General features: G+C 41.5%; 1 protein-coding gene across 3 annotated transcripts in view; it reads left to right on the forward strand.

Moving 5' to 3' along the window:
* The first annotated feature begins 10,756 nt into the window (after positions 1–10,756).
* The window catches only part of LRRC1 (leucine rich repeat containing 1), a 138,932-nt gene continuing 131,607 nt past the window's right edge, over positions 10,757–18,081 (forward strand). The window contains exon 1 of one of the 3 annotated variants that reach the window (XM_046006662.1): positions 10,757–11,165. In XM_046006662.1, coding sequence (XP_045862618.1) covers positions 11,007–11,165 — 159 coding nt within the window. In that variant the 5' untranslated portion in view covers positions 10,757–11,006. Of the gene's footprint in view, positions 11,166–12,146; positions 12,168–18,081 lie in introns of those variants that run through there. The other 2 variants (XM_046006664.1, XM_046006665.1) reach the window with 2 other exon arrangements.

The raw sequence follows: 18,081 nt of genomic DNA on the forward strand, positions 1-18,081 counted from the left end.
TTCTACAAAGGAAGTTCATAATAATAAATACCTACAGTATGAAAAATAAAAGATTTCAAATAATCTAAATTTATATCTCAAGGAACTAGAAAAAGAAGAACAAACAAAACCTCAAGTTAGTAGATGGAGGGAAATAATAAAGATCAGAGTGGAAATAAAAGAAATAGAGATTAAAAACACAATAGAAAAGATGAAGGAAACTAAGAGCTGGCTTTTTAAAAATAAATAATTAATTAATTTTAGAGAGAGAGAGTGTGTGTGAGAGCAGGAAAAAGAGCAGAGGGAGAGGGAAAAGGAGAGAGGCAGACTCCCTACTGAGTGTGGAGCCTCATAGCTCTGGGATCATGACCTGAGCTGAAGGCAGATGCTTAATGACTGAGTCATCCAGGTATCCCTGAGCTGGCTTTTTGAAAAGATAAAAAAAAATAGGCAAATCTATAGTTATACTTACTAGGAAAAAAAGAGAGAAGAATTAAATAAACAAAATTATTAATGAAAGAGGAGACATTACAGCTAATATCATAAAAATCAGAAGGATCACATGAGACAATTATGAACAATTACATGTCAACAAATTGGACAACTTAGAAGAAATGGATACATTCCCAGAAACATACAACCTACCCAAGACTGAATCACGAGGAAATAAAAAATCTGGACAGACCAAAGACTAGTAAGGAGATTGCATCAGTAATCAAAAACCTTCCAATAACAAAAAAGTCCAGGACTAGACTGCTTCAGTGGTGGATTCTACCAAACAATTAATGAAAAGCTAATACCAATACTTCTCAATCTCTTCCAAAGTTCAATTTATGAGGCAATATTACCCTGACAATATAAGAAAAGGAAATTATAGGTCAATATCCCTTATGAAAAGAGAGGCAAAAATCCTCAACAAAATATTAGCCAAATTCAACAATACACCATGATCAAGAGGGATTTTGTCTAGGGATGCAAGGATGGTTCAATACTCAAATCTGTGTGATATACCACATTAACAAAATGAAGGGTAAAAAGCCATATAATCATCTCAACAGATGCAGAAAAAGCATTTGACAAAATTCAATATCCATTCCTGATAAAAGTGCTCAACAAACTGGGTATGGGGACACATACTTCAACATAATAAAGTCCATATATGATAAGCCCACAGATGCTCAATGGTGAAAAACTGAAAGTTTTTCCTTTATGATCAGAAACAAGACCAGAATGGCCACTCTTACCACTTTTATGCAATATAGCATCAAAAGATCTAGCCAGAACTACTATACAAATAATAATAATAATAATACTAATACATAAAAGGCATCCAAATCAGAAAAGCCAGAAAACTGTCTCTGTTTGCAGATGACATAATTCTACATATAAAAAATACTAATGATTTCATAAAAAAAACTGTTAGAATTACTAACAAATTCAGTAAAGATACAGGATATGAAATCAACAGACTAAATTAGTTGTCTTTCTATACATTAACAACCATAAGGAAGAGAAATTAACAATCGCACTTACAATTGCAACAAAAAGAAAAAAAAAACAAATTTAACTAAGTGACGAAAGGTCCATACACTGAAAACTATAAGACACTGATGAAATTTAAGAAGACACAATAAATGGAAATATATTCTCTTTTAATGGATTAAAAGAATATTACTAAAATGTCTAAACTAACAAAGGAATCTACAGATTCAATGCAATTCCTATCAAAATTCCAATTATATTTTTCACAGAAATAGTAAAAACAATCCTAAAATATGTATGGAACCACAAAAGACCCCAAATGGCCAAAGCAATCTTGAGAAAGACAAGGCTAGAGGAATCAAAGTTCCTGCTTCAGACTATATTATACAACTATAGTAATTGAAATAATACAGTATTGGCTAAGAACAGGCACATAGATTATTAGAACAGAATACAGGGACCAGAAAAAAAACTCATGCATATATGCTCAATTAAATTACAACAAAGGAGTCTAGAATATACAATGGGGAAAGGGCAGTCTCTTTAAGAAATGGTGCTGGAAAAACTGGATAATAATATGAAAAAGAATGAAACTGGATCACTATTATATATCATATACAAAAATAAACTCTAAACGGATTAAAGATCTAAATGTGAGACATGAAACCATAAAACTCCTAGAAAAAGACATAAGAGGTAATTTCTTTGACATTGACCTTAGCAATATTTTTCTAGATATGTCTCCTGAGGCAAGGGAAACAAAAGAAGAAATAAACTAATAGGATTACACCAAAACAAAAAGCTTTTGCACAGTGAAGAAAACCATCAACAAAATGAAAGGCAACCTACTGAATGGGAGAAGCTACTCATAAATGATATATTCAATAAAGAATCAATATCCAAAATATATAAAGAACTTGCATAACTCAATAATAAAAAAGCAAACAATTTGATTAAAAGAATGGGCAGAGGAACTGAACAGACATTTTATTATAGAATACATCAAAATGGTCATCAGGTACATGAAAAGGGGTTCAACATCACTAACCACTAGGGAAATACAAATCAAAACCACAATGAGATATCCTTTGCTCCTCTTACAATCCAAATTTTATGGGTGAAATTTTAACTGGAGAGACATGGCATCCTTTAGGTTTTAGTTAACTGATCAACACTTATTAGTAGTGGTATTTGAATTGTCTGAATGGCACTGGTCAGTAGAAAGGGCACACTTACATTTGTTGATATCTTTTTTTCTTATTTTCATAAAATAGTTGTTGGCCTAAGATGAAAACTTTGTGTCTGTATTGATTTAATTCGTATTTTAAGAACTGTAACTACAAAATAAAGGTGATCTAGAACAAGACTGATCTGTATGATCTCCTAAAACCCTTTGTAAATCAATGTGGAAAAGAAATGAGGCATCTGTGTTTATTTAAATGACTAAAGGATATATTTTGATCAATTAAGATAATGGATGTTGCTAGTTCATTTGAACTATAAAACATTATACAAATGTAAAGCATTGACACAACCTGAGGAAAGACTGCTTATAAGCCTCCTCTAGGCTTCATCCTTCACGTTTTCAGTTTTATTGGAGAAAGAGGCTATGAAGCAGAGGCGGGGTGGGGGGGGTGGGGGGGGGTGGGGTGGGGGGGTGGTGTAGGGGAGGGTGAGGGAGGTGGGTTCAGGGGCAGGCGTTGTTTTGACTGGGCTCCCCTGATGTACTCTCACTCATGTTGAAATACTTTTACAGTCTCATTTCTACTAATCCACCATACTATTTTCCCAAATAGGGTACTCACATCTTAGGCTTTCTGCCGGTAACTGAGAAAAGGGTATTGGCAATGCCTAATGCCCAATGTGCAGTTTTCTACAGCACAGAAAGCTCTTCCCACTACATTAATTTAGTCCTCTCAACAGCTTTTTGAGGGTGGCAGTTTTCATGTCTTTTGTAGAAATAAATAAAGAAATGGATATTGGAGTTAATACGATTCACTTACGATCTAATCCCTAGTAGTGGCAGATGCAAGAATTTGATGCAAAATCATGAGTTCTTTACACCACCCATGTGACAGATTAGTGTTTGGCCCATTTCCACCAAGGCAAAATGTTGTTCAATATTAGACTCATCATTAGCACATTTATTAGGAGACTGAGAAAAATAGAAAAGCAAACGAAACTCAAGCTGCTCATTTGTAACTTCACTGAATGGAGGAGTAGATTAAAATCTCTATAATATGGAATTTTGGATTTTCTACATACTATTACAATCTGTGAAGCTGAATAAATAAATGATTATAATTAATAAAAATCAAGGACTAGTGTTCTTTCAGTAATGACCGAGTGGCTACTATCAGACTTTTTCATAGATAATAATTATAATGCTAGACAAACTATTTTTTTTAAAAAAACTATCTGAATGTACTAGAGAGTGACAAAAAACAAGCAGGAACTGAAGGGGACTATACACTTGGAAGAAGCAAATACCATGCATGAATTTTCTGTTTTTATGGCTTTGGTGAGTATAGACATTATACTACATAAAAGGACTAAAATTTAAAGAATAAATTAAAACAGGCAACGTTCATAGCAATCTGACTGCCTTGAGGTACTGTGACCATGAGAGACCATGGCAGTTGGGAAGTGAGAGAAGGAAACCTTGGAAAGAACTGAGGGAGAGGAGAAGCTTCAAATTCTGCATAAAAACTCCACCCATGACCCCTAAACTATGCATGTGCAGTTCTGTTTGAAGCAGCACCATTAAGAATAAAGTAACTGAATATAAAATTTCAGCTGCCATCCATCACAAAGAAAATAAGACATTATAGGCCAAATATGTGTCCCACCTCAAGGGATTAATATCCTTATAAAGGGAGCCCAGAGAGCTCCCTCATCCCTTTGTAATGTGTAGAGACAGAGTGAAAACAAAAACATCTAGAAACCAGGAAGCAGGTCCTCATGTGACAACAAATCTAGTGCTGCATTGATCGTAGATGTCCAGCCTCCAGAAGTGTAAGAAATAAATTTCCGATGTTTATAACTTATCCAGTATATGGTATTTTTGTTATAGCAGCCTGAAGAGACTAAGACATAAGAGTTTGAAGTTGTGTCCTAAAACAAAAAGTCAATACTCTTTGAAGTAATTTAACTGAATCCAGAGATTCTATCATTCATAATGTGTGGGATACGAATGAAAATTACTAGGCATATTTAAGAGACAGGAAAATGTGACCCACACTATAAATGTATTTCCTGTTCCTTATGATTTCCTTAATAATATGTTCTTTACTCTAGCTTACTTTCTTGTAAGAATACAGCATATAATAAATATACAAAATCTTTGTTAATTGAATGTTTATCAGTAAGGCTTCTGGTCAATAGAAGTCTATTAGTAGTTAAGTTTTGGGGACATCAGAAGTTATGCATACATTTTTCACCATGAAGGGGTTGGTGCCCCTAACCCTTGCATTGTTCAAGAGTCAGCTGGTAATTATATTAAATGTTAAACGGCTAAACATTCCAAGTAAAAAGCCAGGAATGGGGGGTGGGGTGGAATTTTAATTTAGTAGCAAGAAGAAAATCAGAGAAATCAGACTGGCAACTTCACTTCTGATTATATAGATTGTTGAATTCCACATTGATTTACCCATGAGACTGTGTAGGTTCTCATGTTTTTTGAATGGTTTGAGTGTCCTTCCTTTCTATCGGTGATATGTAATCTCTAGAAAATGTCCTTAAATTCAAATTTGAAGAAACAGAGGTTAGGGTGTGAGTGCTTCCTCTCCCAGAGGGCTGTGGGATTGTATTGCAAATTTCTTCCTTGTGTCCAGCATTGCATAAAGTAAGATTTAATTTGCTTATTTGACTTGCATATAAACAACTCAGAGGGCCACCCATGAGACCGTTTATAGGATAAAGATTAGACTCCCCAGATTAAGAAAAAAATTATACTATGATTATTATAATTCCCTGGATAACTGCCTTTCTTTTAGTAAGACTGAAAACTCTGTCTTATTCCTTCTTATCTCCCCAGAAAATTAAGTCAGTGACTAGCACAACAAGTGGGCATTAAATAAATGACACAATATGATTCCTAGTCCTAGAAGTAATTTAAGACTGTCTCTTAAATACATTTACCTGTATATTATTTATTAACTTTTAAAACTTTTATTAATAATTTTATATAATAAAAAGTTCCCATTTTAAAAGTATAGTTTGATGAGCTAAATGTATACACACATGCAACCATCAACACAATCAAGACATTTGTATATGGGGAACAATGCTAGAAATTATATCAATAAGGAAAGCCTAAAATTCTTCAGCATAAAGACTTGGTTCCCTTATTTTCATTTTTTTCTCTCTTGCCAGATTGATGTTTCAAATTCTAGGCAGTACTGTATGTAGTAAACCCTAAAGATTCCACCAAAACCTATCAGAAATGATAAATGGATTCAGTAAAGTCATAAGATATAAAATCAATGTGCAGAAATCTGCTGCATTCCTACACAATATGATGAAGCAGTAGAAAGTGAAATTAAGAGGGGTGCATGGATGGCTCAGTCAGTTATGCATCTGACTCTTCCTTTTTTTTTTTTTTTTTTAAAGATTTTATTTATTTATTTCAGAGAATAAGTAAGAGAACATGAGTGGGGGAGGAGCAGACTCCTCACTGAGCACAGAGCCCAGTGTGGGGCTTGATGTAGGGCTCGATGCAGGACTCAATCCCTGTACTTCGGGATCAGGACCTGAGCCAAGGGCAGATGCTTAACTGACCGAGCCACCCAGGCACCCCACATCCAACTCTTGATCTCAGCTCAGGTCTTAATCTTGGGGTTGTGAGTTCAAGCCTTATGTTGGGCTCCATACTGGGCATAGAGCCTACTTGAAAAAAAAAAAAAGTGAAATTAAGAAAACAATACCAGGGGCGCCTGTGTGGCTCAGTGGGTTAAGCCGCTGCCTTCGGCTCAGGTCATGATCTCACGGTCCTGGGATCGAGTCCCGCATCGGGCTCTCTGCTCAGCAGGGAGCCTGCTTCCCTGTCTCTCTCTCTGCCTGCCTCTCTGTCTACTTGTGATCTCTCTCTGTCAAATAAATCAATAAAATCTTTAAAAAAAAAAAAAGTTATTTGAGGATATTTGACACATAATGTTATATTAGTTTCAGATGTATAACATAGTGATTCAACTTTAAAAAAAAAAAAAAAAAAAAAAAAAAAAAAAAAAAAAAAAAAAAAGAAAAAAAAAAAAAAGAAAACAATACCAATTACAATTGCTCCAAAACCAATAAAATATCTAGGAATAAACTTGATGAAAGGGGTAAAAAAACTGTACTTTGAAAACTATAAAACATTGATGACAATACAAAGAATGGAAGAACATCCTATGCTCATGGATTGGAAGAACAAATATTGTTAAAATGTCTATACTACCCAAGGCAATCTACAAATTTAATGCAATCCTTATCAAAATACCAACAACATTTTTTACAGAACTAGAGCAAACAATCCTAAAATTTGTATGGAACCACAAAAGACCTTGAAGAGCCGAAGCAACGTTGAGAAAGAAAAACAAGGCTGGAGGTATCACAATTCCAGATTTCAAGTTATATTACAAAGCAGTAGTAATTAAAACAGTCTGGTACTGGCACAAAAATGAATACACAGATCAGCAGAATAGAATAGAGAGCCCAGAAATAAATCAATAATCACATGATCAGTTACTCTTCAACAAAGGGGGAATGAATATACAATGGGAAAAAAAAGTCTCTTCAACAAATGGTCTTGGGAAAACTGGTCACCCAGTTGCGAAACGACGAAACTGGACCACTTTCACCATTCACAAAAATAAATATGGATTAAAGACCTAAATGTGAGACTGGTGACCATAAAAATCCTTGAAGAGAACATAGGCAGTAATCTCTCCGACATCACCTGCAGCAACATTTTTCTATACATGTCTCCTGAGGCAAGGGAAGCAAAAGCAAAAATAAACTATTGAGACTTCATCAAAATAGAAACCTTCTGGACAGCGAAGGAAACAATCAATAAAACTAAAAGGCAACTTTTGGAATGGGATATTTGCAAATGAGATATCCAGTAAAGGGTTGGTATCCAAAATATGTAAAGAACTGATACAACTCAACACCCCAAAAATAGTCCAATTAAAAAATGGGCAGAAGACATGAATAGACATTTCTCCAAAGAAGGCATACAGATGGCCAACAGAACATAAAAAGAAGTTCATCACTTACCATCAGGGAATGCAAATCAAAACTACAAGGAGGTATCACCCCACACCTGTCAGGGTGGCTAAAATAAAAAAAAAAGAAACAACAAGTGTTGGTTAAGGATGTGAAGAAAAAGGAAGATTCATGCACGGTTAGTGGAAATGCAAACTGGTATAGCCACTGTGAAAAACAGTAGGGAGATTCCTCAAGAAGTTAAAAATATAACTACCCTATGATCCAGGAATTGCGTTACTGGGTATACTTCAAAGGGATACATGTACTCCTATGTGTACTGCAGCATTATTTACAATACCCAAACTATGAAAGCAGCACAAGTGTCCATTGACAGATGAATGGATACAGAAGATATATACATATACGTGCATACATATGTGTGTACGTATGTGCACATATATATACATGCACGTATATATACATGTATGTATGTATATACACGCATGTATATATACATGTATACATATATATATACCATGGAATATTATTCAGTCATAAAAAAGAAGAAATCTTGCAGTGGATAGAGCTAGATAGTATAATGTTATGTGAAATAAGCCAGAGAAAGACAAACACCAGATGATTTCAATCATCTGTGGAATTTAACAAACAAAACAAATGAGTGGGGAGAGTGAAATTAAGGAACAGACTGTTATCTATAGAGAACAAACTGATGGTTACCAGAGTAGATATGGGTGGGGGTGGGGAGTGGGGATGGGAGAATTAGGGGATGAGGATTAAAGAGTACACTTATCAGGATGAAAAAAAATAAAATGAAATAAAAAAAATTCTCTTAATCAAAAACAAAAACAAACCAAGAGGCAGGCCTAACAATAGCATCGTCTGAGAGCCCCAAAGCTGGAGAATTTCAAAGCAGATTAGCTGTGTTATGGTCAGTGGGTTTAAAAAAAAAAGATGGGAAAAAAAAAGACAAATTCTAAGTAGATCCTTGGCAACAAAGGAAGTCAAGAATTCTGGCCCTGATTTCACACAGTTAACGGAAGTTTGCCAATTATTTAATGTGGGTGTGGCACTGCGGTCGCTATAGAGATCTATGAGTGAGACAGTACTTGTTTTCCAAGAGGCCACAATCTCCTTGGGATTAAGGTGATACAAAAATAATCATAAACCATAAATCATAAACCAAGTACGTGTCACACAGAGACACATGGGGAATACTAATTGAGGTTTCAATTTTTTAAGAGACCAGCCATATCTTTAAAACATATTTGGTGTTTAATAAAAGAATCTAGTGTGGTAATCTCTGGAAGTCAAAGAAGATTAGAGTGAAGGAACCAGGCCTTTCTTATTTTTGTTGTTTTTTAAACTGGTTAGAAAACTTGCAAAGACAAGTCTATGACTTGCTTACATTCCAGATTCAGTCTCTTAGTCAGGAACCACAGTTTTCCACTAACAGTGGCACAAAATGGGTTTCTGGAATGTGAGAATGATGGAAGAGTAAGTAGCTAAGGTCCAAAGCTGAGGTGGCTTTCCTTCCCTGAGAATGTAGAAATCACACCAGGACAAACAATAAAGAGAGTGGAGCGGGTTTGGCAATGGATTTTACGGATTGACCAGAATTAGAAAGTTAAGGTGAGAATTCTGGGCTCAAAAACAAAGTGGTACTCAGATCCATCCTCACTGATTGGGAAGAAAGGAGTCCTCCTCCTAGAGTTGAAATGAAGTGTCCTCCTCCTTGCTAACCCCATGGGAAACTGTCCTGCACGCAGCTGGAACCGGAAGTCTGTGTAGACATGCATGCCTTGTATAAACTAGACCAAAAATTCCCTTGGTCACTGATTATGCTCAGCTTTCAGTCTTCTGCAGAAAAGTGGATTGGATGGCTCCAGCTTTTAGCTGTGGCAACTTGGGGGGCGGGAGAGCCCCGTTGTGTCTGGCAGAGGTCACAGGCAGGATCTTTTAAGGGAAAGGTGTGAGGGCTGGGGGCAGCTAAGAGGGGAGTCAGAGTAGGACCCAAAAGTCAATCCATCCACATGACTGAATTTGATCTGGTCGGCAGCCCTTTGTAAAGGAGCCAGTTGGTTTTCTGGAGATAGGGAGAAGAGGTGGTCTGGGTTCCGGTCCTAGTCTGTGGCAATGGATCAGGGGCGACAGAATAAATGGTCGATTATTATCCAGTAGTGAGCCTCCTGAGTCCTCCACAGCTACTCCTTCTTGGGCTACCATTTCTCTTTGCAAGACCACTGGGTGTTGGTGCAGAAACGCAGGATCTGGTTGGAGGATGCTCACCTGCCCCCCAGCCAATCTGCCCCACCTCCCCTCACTCCTCCCTCCTCACTAGCCCAAAATAGTTGCCAGGGGCCAGTCAACATCTGGCCAGGTTAGAACCGGCTCAGGAACTCACCTTGGCGACCTCGTTTTTGCATTTGCACTCCTGATGGGGTGCATCCGCGCCAATGAAAATCTTACAGATTCTAACTCCTATGCTTTTGATGGTATGGGGAGAGGGACTTCCTCTGACTCAGTGTATAAACAGTGATTCCTGAAGAGGTGCGCCCAGGTTACACAGCCTGCAGGCGGTGCCCGCGGACCAGAGGGCACCGACGCGGTGCGGTGCTGAAGGCAGCCCGCTCACTTCTGAGGCCGCTGGTGGCCGGGGCACCTCAAAACCACACCGACTCTCGTAGCTCCGGGCGCCCAGGACGCGCAAGGTACGCTTCGGGGGCGGTCCTGCCTGACCCCGGAAGAGAAAGTTGTTTTGGGGAAGGGGAGCGAGGAGCCGAGAGCGAGTTAAGTAACTAAAAATCAAAGTTGTTCTGCTCCCCTCAGGCCATCTCTCCTCTGCTTCATCTTTACTCAAGCTCCATTGGAGTCAGGCTTCCTCGGAGGGCCCGGCGCTCCTCGAGTCCCAGCCTCAGTAGGGGGACACCGTGCACCCAGCCCACAGGTTTCGACCCTCTCTGGCTCCGGGTCTCCAGGAAAACCCGGAGCGGAGCATCCCCCGGGCCGGGAAACGCCCTCGCGCGCGCCCACTGGCGCGCATGCTCAGTCGCGCGGCAGCCGCGAGTAGGAAGCTCCGTGAGGCAGTAGCGGCAGCGGCGGCGCGACTGGAGGGTGGGAGGAGACGCACCGGCTGGCGGGCGGGGGCGCTGGGACGCGGCTGGGGCTCCCGCCCGAGGTTCCTGGGAGTGTTTGGGACCGCGAACCCCGGCGCGAGGAGCTAGCGAGCACGGGAGCCAACGAGTGCGAGTGGACAGCGGGCGGAGCGGAGCCGCGGGACGGGGCGGGCTCAGAGCCCGAGTCTCCGCGACTCGGCTCGGGACCCGGCGGCGGGGGCGGCGATGTTCCACTGCATCCCCCTGTGGCGGTGCAACCGTCATGTGGAGACCATCGACAGGCGCCACTGCTCGCTGGTCTATGTCCCCGAGGAGATCTACCGCTACGCCCGCAGCCTGGAGGAGCTGCTGCTGGACGCCAACCAGCTCCGCGAGCTGCCAGAGGTGAGTGTCCGGCCTCACCTGCGCGCAGTCTTCGGGAGAACACCGACGAGCCTGGCTAGCCCTCTACCCCTCTTCCCCTCTCCTCCCCACTCTACTCTCCTCCCACCTCCAGATCCAGGCCGCAGGTCCCACAGAATCACCACTACCTGTATTCACCTGCTTCTTCCTCCCTTACTTTCCCCACCCCCACCGTCTGCATTAAAAGTTTCTTGTCGTTTTGTACAAAGTGAGCGACTTGCTGTTTTCCCAGTATTCACTGGAGCTTGTGCGACTAGGGAAACGTTCTGGTCTGGTAAGTAGTTTAGATACACGTCTAAGTACTAACAGCTGGTCCCGATACCCGGGCAGGTGAGGAGCCAGGTGGCTCCGGCTGTTCCCGGGTGAAAGGACAGAGCGTGGCATCCGCTCCCTGGGCAGTTTTCCCTGCGCTGCATTCCCCGGGTCACTGGCCAGGGCGTGCTTACCCGTTGGCTCCAACAGGTCCGGAGGAGGTGGGCAGCCCTCAGGAGAGTCGCACTATCTCGGCATCTTCCGAGGAATGTGCCCTGGGCCTTATAGCTGGTGGGCAGTGCTTGAAAGTGCTGTAGTTTGGCTGGCGGGTCTTGGCTCCGGGACCGGTCGAGATTTGGGGGTGGGTAGGAGGAGATCGGGTAGGAGGAGAGCTGTGCCTTGGGAGCTGTGGGCAGGTGCCCGCTGCTGGGCCCCTGCTTGCGTGGACCTGTTGCGTGGAAGGAGCCGCTGTGAATGTCAGCAGAGGCCGTGCCTGACGGGCCAGTCTTGCAGCCGCCTCTCCCGAAGCGGGTACCTTCAGCCTGCTGACTTCTGTCCTTGCAGTGATGCGTTACCTTTTCGGAGTTGTTTACGTAAATTAATCAATCGGCTGAGGCCGAACTTGTTAAGGGACAGATGCTGATTGAGCTTTAATGGAGGGTCTGCGACTGCGAACTTTTAACCTTCGAACTTGCGCCGGGAATTTAACTTGAGTAAAGCTCAAAGAGGAAGGTATCGCAAATCCAAGGGTGTGCAGGAAGTCGGCGTGCAGTAATCCAAAGGTGTGCAGGAAGTAGGGAGACTAGACTGCTCGGAGTTGGGGGGAAGGACCCGAGGCCTGGAGTTGGAACACAGATATCTTTCTTGTCCTTTAGTGATCATGAGGCCAGGGCACTGTCACAGAAACACTCTCTAGTCAAATGATCTGGCTTGTTAAAATGACCTGATACCTTCTTCGGCCCTGCCCGAGTGTTTTAAAAAGCAGAACAGTGTGCTTTTCCTTAATATTTCAAGTATTATTCTTGGATTAACTTTCCTTGGTTCATGGGGAATTGGATGGTTTGCTCTGTGTAATCACGGAGATCATCCTCACTAGGATCTTTGAAGCCCCCCCCCCCCCCCCCCCAGCTTATTTAGCTTAGAAGCAGAAAAGCCATCCAGTTCCCTCAGGCATTTATTATTTTGCAGGCATTTCCAAACACATGGCTTTGTCTGGCCTTTAACTTCCTTAAATTTGACTTGAAAGTCATAAGCTCACTTGCTGCCTTAAGTTAGAAGTTTTAGGCATTGCTGTCACCAGAAATACAGACTATATTATTTAATACTTTTCAAGTGTGTCAGAATGAAGTTATTAAAAGATTGAGTGAAAAGCTATTTAACTAGAAATGTTTTGGTGTTCCTTGTGGTATTTTTGTTTGTTTGTTTTAGTAGAATTGGAAGATTTCCTTTGACTGGATTGGCTTTTCACTCTCTTCTGCAAAGTTTGTGGGGTTTCCTGTAATGTTGGGGAATTCAGCTTCATAAGGGGAAATTATGGGTTTTGAAAGAGTTAGGTATCCTTACTGATCCTAACTGGAAACTTCTCAGAAGCTCAAAATAGTCTGATAGCACTCTATAGATACAGTAAATAAACATGCTTTTCAGAGACTAAAGGTGGTCTTGCTTATGGGTAATTATTGCTCTTAGAGCTCTGAAATTAGTTTTATGGTTTCTAGGTTGTTGAAAACCTGTTTCTTCATGACTTATTATGTCTGGGTGCCTGGATGTATATAAACCAGACAGGAACAACCACCTTGAAAGCTCAGATATTTCATTCAAAGGTACAGTCTTTGCTTGGGCTGTTGTTTCACCTCTGAGATCTGTAGTGCTCATTAGCACTGCTTGCTGCTGTCCCTGCCCTCTCCTCCAACCTCTTTCTCTTTACCTGCCCCATCACCAGGGGGCGTCTTTTTGCTGACAGACCCCCAAGGTGGTCATGCTGGCTATCTGTTCTCTTCTCTGTAATTTATTTGGAAGCACAGACAAGGGGGAAGGCTGCACCCCCTACCCCAACAGCAAAGATACACACACTATCCAGACTTCAGAATGATGAAAAGGTTTGTAACCTTTGACTTGTTCCAACTTCCTTGGTTTGCAAATTGAAACTCAGACTTGAAGTGACTTTTTCAAGGCTGTCCAGCTGGTTAGATGCAGTCACTTGTCGTTCCCCTCTCCACGCCCCGTTTTGCACCTTTGGACACCTAGGAGGAACCTGGCATATTCAGTTTCTCTCATCCATTAAACCTCAGTTATTTGGCCCCTCTTGTTTTACTCACATCATTAAGCCTGGCCTCTGCCAAACAGTTATTGACCTTTCATCATTTGTCGTTGGTGGGAATATAGAGATTAAAGAAGGTATGATTCTTAGGAGCTAGTCACAGCTTTGTGGGGAGACAGATGTGGTGAGTGTGGGGTGGAGGAGCATCGCAGTTCGCTTGATGGCTACTTACCTAACCTAACCTTTTGCTGAATCTGCATCCCCATCCTCAACAGGCTGTCTACCTTGTGATAGCCTCTCAGTGCTGCTCTTCCTCAGGGAGGGCTTGGGAAATTAGCCTGATCCCAGATAGGTGATAGTCTCACCATCCCTTTCCCATCTACCATCTCCTTCCCACTTCCTCCCAGCTAGATCTCTGTGGCATGTGTGTTAACAGAGACAGTCTCTAACCTCCTTGAGGTGCTGGTGTGTTTTTGCTCATCCTTAGGAGTAAGCACAGAGCCTGGCACCCAGTACGTCTGGCTCAGTAAATAGCTTTTATCTGTTGAATGAATTTAGCCAAGTTGGATACAAATCTTCCTCCTTTGGTTCTTTCTCTTCCCTTGAGCATATCACTGCTCTGATATCTATCCTTTTCTTTTTTTTTTTTTTTCCCCATTTTACTTATTTTTTTCAGCATAACAGTATTCATTGTTTTTGCACATCTATCCTTTTCTAATATAGTCTGAGAACATTCAAGTTGGGAGTGATTTTTTTCAGGACTGTCTAGCTGGTTAAACACATAGTATCTGGATGTTTCAATCTGCAAAGCACTTCAGAAGTTAAAGGTCATTGATATGGTGGAGCTGTTTTGACTTCTACAAGATCTTCCGCCCCACTGTGTACCTCCTCAGTGTTTCTGACACCATCAGTTTTCCCTTCAAGGTGCATGGATTGTTGAATTCCTTGGCATATGTGTGTTTTACTGTGCTCTCTCTGGCTCCAATACAGAGCCTCATCTAATGGGCTGCAAATATTTTGAATGAATGCTGTTGAGCCCAGGCAGCTTATAAAACTGAGCTTCATCTTATTACTTGCTCTTAATTAGAGTTCAGTTGGCCTTTTGATGATGGCCAGATGACATTATCTCAAATATCTACTCCCTTCCATCATTCTTTCTCATATCCTGCTTAATTTTTTCCCCAGCCCTTAGAGCACTATTACTACCTAACTCTAGACTATATGCTTGCTCACTTGTTCTTTGTCTCCCCAACTAGAACGTCAGCTCCATGAGGACAGGGATGCTTTTGTTCATGGCTGAACCTAGGACAGTGTCTGGTATATAGTGGGCACTCACATGCTTGTTGCATGGATGAGTCTTCTCATGTGATGTCATGGGTAGTCTGCCCCTGTTTCTCAGCCATTGTGTTCCTTTCCCTATAGTCTCACAGCTCCTGTACACCAATCTATTGAAACTAGTCATGGCATAAAGTCATTCTGAATTCAGTAATCTTGTCTTACCAGTCTTCTCCATTTCTTCTGTGCTGGGCACATTTGTCTCCTGTTTTTGAAATAATTTTTATACATTGTAAACATAATTTCTCACTATGACTTCAACATCTCCAACTGTGACCTATTAAGAGGATATCCATTCCCACTTGGAATAAGTCCCTTTTGTCTTAAATTTACCATGTTTCAATTTAGGTCTGTCTCCTGCAGTTCAGTTTCTGATGGGTGGGACAGCTATTCTCCCTAGCTGACAAGTCTGTGGACCAAGGCTCTTTGGGCTTGTCTTGAAGGAGCAGAGACCAGGGGTGCTGGAATAAGATAGCTTAAATGCTGCTCCATCACCTGGACTCTTTTTTCAGGACTAGGTTTCCTCACTTACCATTTTAGTACCTGCTTTTTTAGGGTTGTTCTGGGGACTATAGAGAGAATGCATTCAGAGCACTTACAGTCAAATATAAGATGTCTGTTTTTGTAGATACTATGGCAAGACCCTTTTTAAAAAATAAAACAATGTTTCTTAAGCTGGAATTGGAAAACATTTTCCTGGGAGTTTGTAAATGATTTTTTTTTTAACCAGAATGAAAACTTTAATGTTCTCTTCAAAGATAATTTAAAAAAGGGGCGCCTGGGTGGCTCAGTGGTTTAGGCCTCTGCCTTTGGCTCAGGTCATGGTCTCAGGGTCCTGGGATCGAGCCCCGCATAGAGCCCCGCATCGGGCTCTCTGCTCCGCGGGGAGCCTGCTTCCTCCTCTCTCTCTGCCTGCCTCTTTGCCTAGTTGTGACCTCTCTCTCTGTCAAATAAATAAATAAAATATTAAAAAAAAAAGATAATTTAAAAAAATCATAGATTCCATATATCTAGATGAAGTCACAAATGAGTAGAGCCATAAGGTCTTTAGTAGTGTCATAATCTGTGTTTGACTGAGCACTCCCTTAACTGTTTCTAGCCAAGGGGGAAAAGAACAGATGTGGGCTTATTGCAGAAATCATGTGCTTGTGTCAGGTGATCGTTGGAAGTTCCATGAACAAAGGTTTCATGGCTATTTGTTAGAGAAGAGTGATGGGTAGCTGAAGGGGGTCACAGAGCCCACGGTGTCGCAGGCAGGCAGAATGGCGAGGAACCTGCTCCGAGGTATTGCTGTACCGTTGTACACAGCCATGCGAGGACTGCAGAATTGCATCATTGTCATCTGTCATGTTAGATTAATGTTGAATTCTTTCTGATTGGTTTTTGTCAGATTTTTACCTTGATTCACCTTCTAGTTTTGTAAGAGCTAAAGCACAGGGAGGACATACCTAGTTTTATGTTTAGACATACTTAAATAACATTATCATAAAAATAACTTAAGTCAAAAGCTTAAGAAGAAGGGAGCCCAAGAGAGGGCTTCCCCCTAAAAGTGATGATCCACACATTTGTCAAGATAGGGAAGCTGTTTTCATTTCTCAGACACCTTGTTATACAGTTTAGCTCTTAATTGTGATTCTCTCTCTCTTTTTGTGAATAAAGGATTTTATTTATTTGACAGAACGAGCATGCAGGCAGGAGAGCACAAGCAGGGGGCGGGGCAGAGGGAGAGGGAGAAGCAGACTCCCTGCTGAGCAGGAAGCCTTTTGGGGTGGGGGGGAGCGCTCTATCCCAGGACCCTGAGATTATAACCTGAACTGAAGGCAGACCCTTAAGCACTTAACAGACTGAGCCATCCAGGAACGCAATTGTTTTGATTCTCGTATGTGTTCTTCTAACTCCCCTTCTGCCTCTCGCCTGCCCTCAATTCCCCCCCTCCTTTTGTAGGTAAGGACACTGAGACCTAGAGAAGTTGTAATTTGCCTTGGGTAAGTGGAGGGTATACTTTCTCTGATTAAGAGACATTGAGTGAGTACCTGGTACCTATTAAGTAGAATAACATCACTTACTGAGATTTCACTGAGCTCCAGACATTAGCTACTTAAGTTATTTCTCTTAAACTGAGTAACAATACACTTTAGCCATTATAATTTCAGTTTTTTTGCAAAGGCAGGAATTGAGACTTAAGAAAATTATTTAAGAATCTTGTTTGGGGAAGTTGGTCAAGGTCAGCTCTGGAGCTGACGTTGGACTCCCAACTCCCTGTGAGCGTTTATCACCTGGGAGCCCATCTGGGAGCAAGGAGGTCTGGCACTGTGTTGAAGCTTAGGAGTGAGCCTGTACGGAAAGCTCTTGGCAACCTTGAGGAGTCTCACACTCTCTGAGGAGCTGAATGAAGGCTTTAGAGGTGGTGACATTTACGCTAGACTGGAAGGAAGAAAAAAGCACGTCAGCTGTTGAGAAACCCCAGTCCTTTCTAGGTGGCTAGAATGGGTGACACCTGAGTGGAAGGGAGTGGCTGGAGAGGAGCCTGGGGCCAGATCACGAAAGGCTTTTGACAGTTTTGCGAAGGAGGTGTACCCTGTCCTGCAGGTAGAGGAGGCCCATGGTCAGTGTGTAAGCAGTGATGCTGTACAGTTAGAGCTTTGTTTAGATAATTCCAGGGCAGAGTACAGAGTCAGGGAGACTAGTCAGGAGCCTGTTGTGGTGGTGTAGGCCAGAGAAAATGATTCGGCACCTGTGGGGATGAACAGGGGAGACGGCTTTGTCCACGATATTCACACTAGGCATTTCCTGCTCTTGCTTCCAATGTGCTGCACTCTAATAGTGCACTGAGTGGGGTACTTCATACTTTGTGAAACGCTGAGTAAGAAACATTTACCTCCATGTTTTTCTCAATTGTAGCATGTGCCTGCATTCAGTTTGCAAATTGCTTGCTAAGACATGGCAAGCAAGCATTGTATGTAGGCATTGGCTCAGGGGAAAGAACAGCCAGATGTGCTCTGACTGGCAAGAGATTGTTATTTTTGGGTTTCAGATAAATGTGGTCATTGAGTT

The sequence above is a fragment of the Meles meles genome, chromosome 5 (assembly GCF_922984935.1).
Source record: "Meles meles chromosome 5, mMelMel3.1 paternal haplotype, whole genome shotgun sequence".
NCBI classification, from domain to species: Eukaryota; Metazoa; Chordata; class Mammalia; order Carnivora; family Mustelidae; genus Meles; species Meles meles.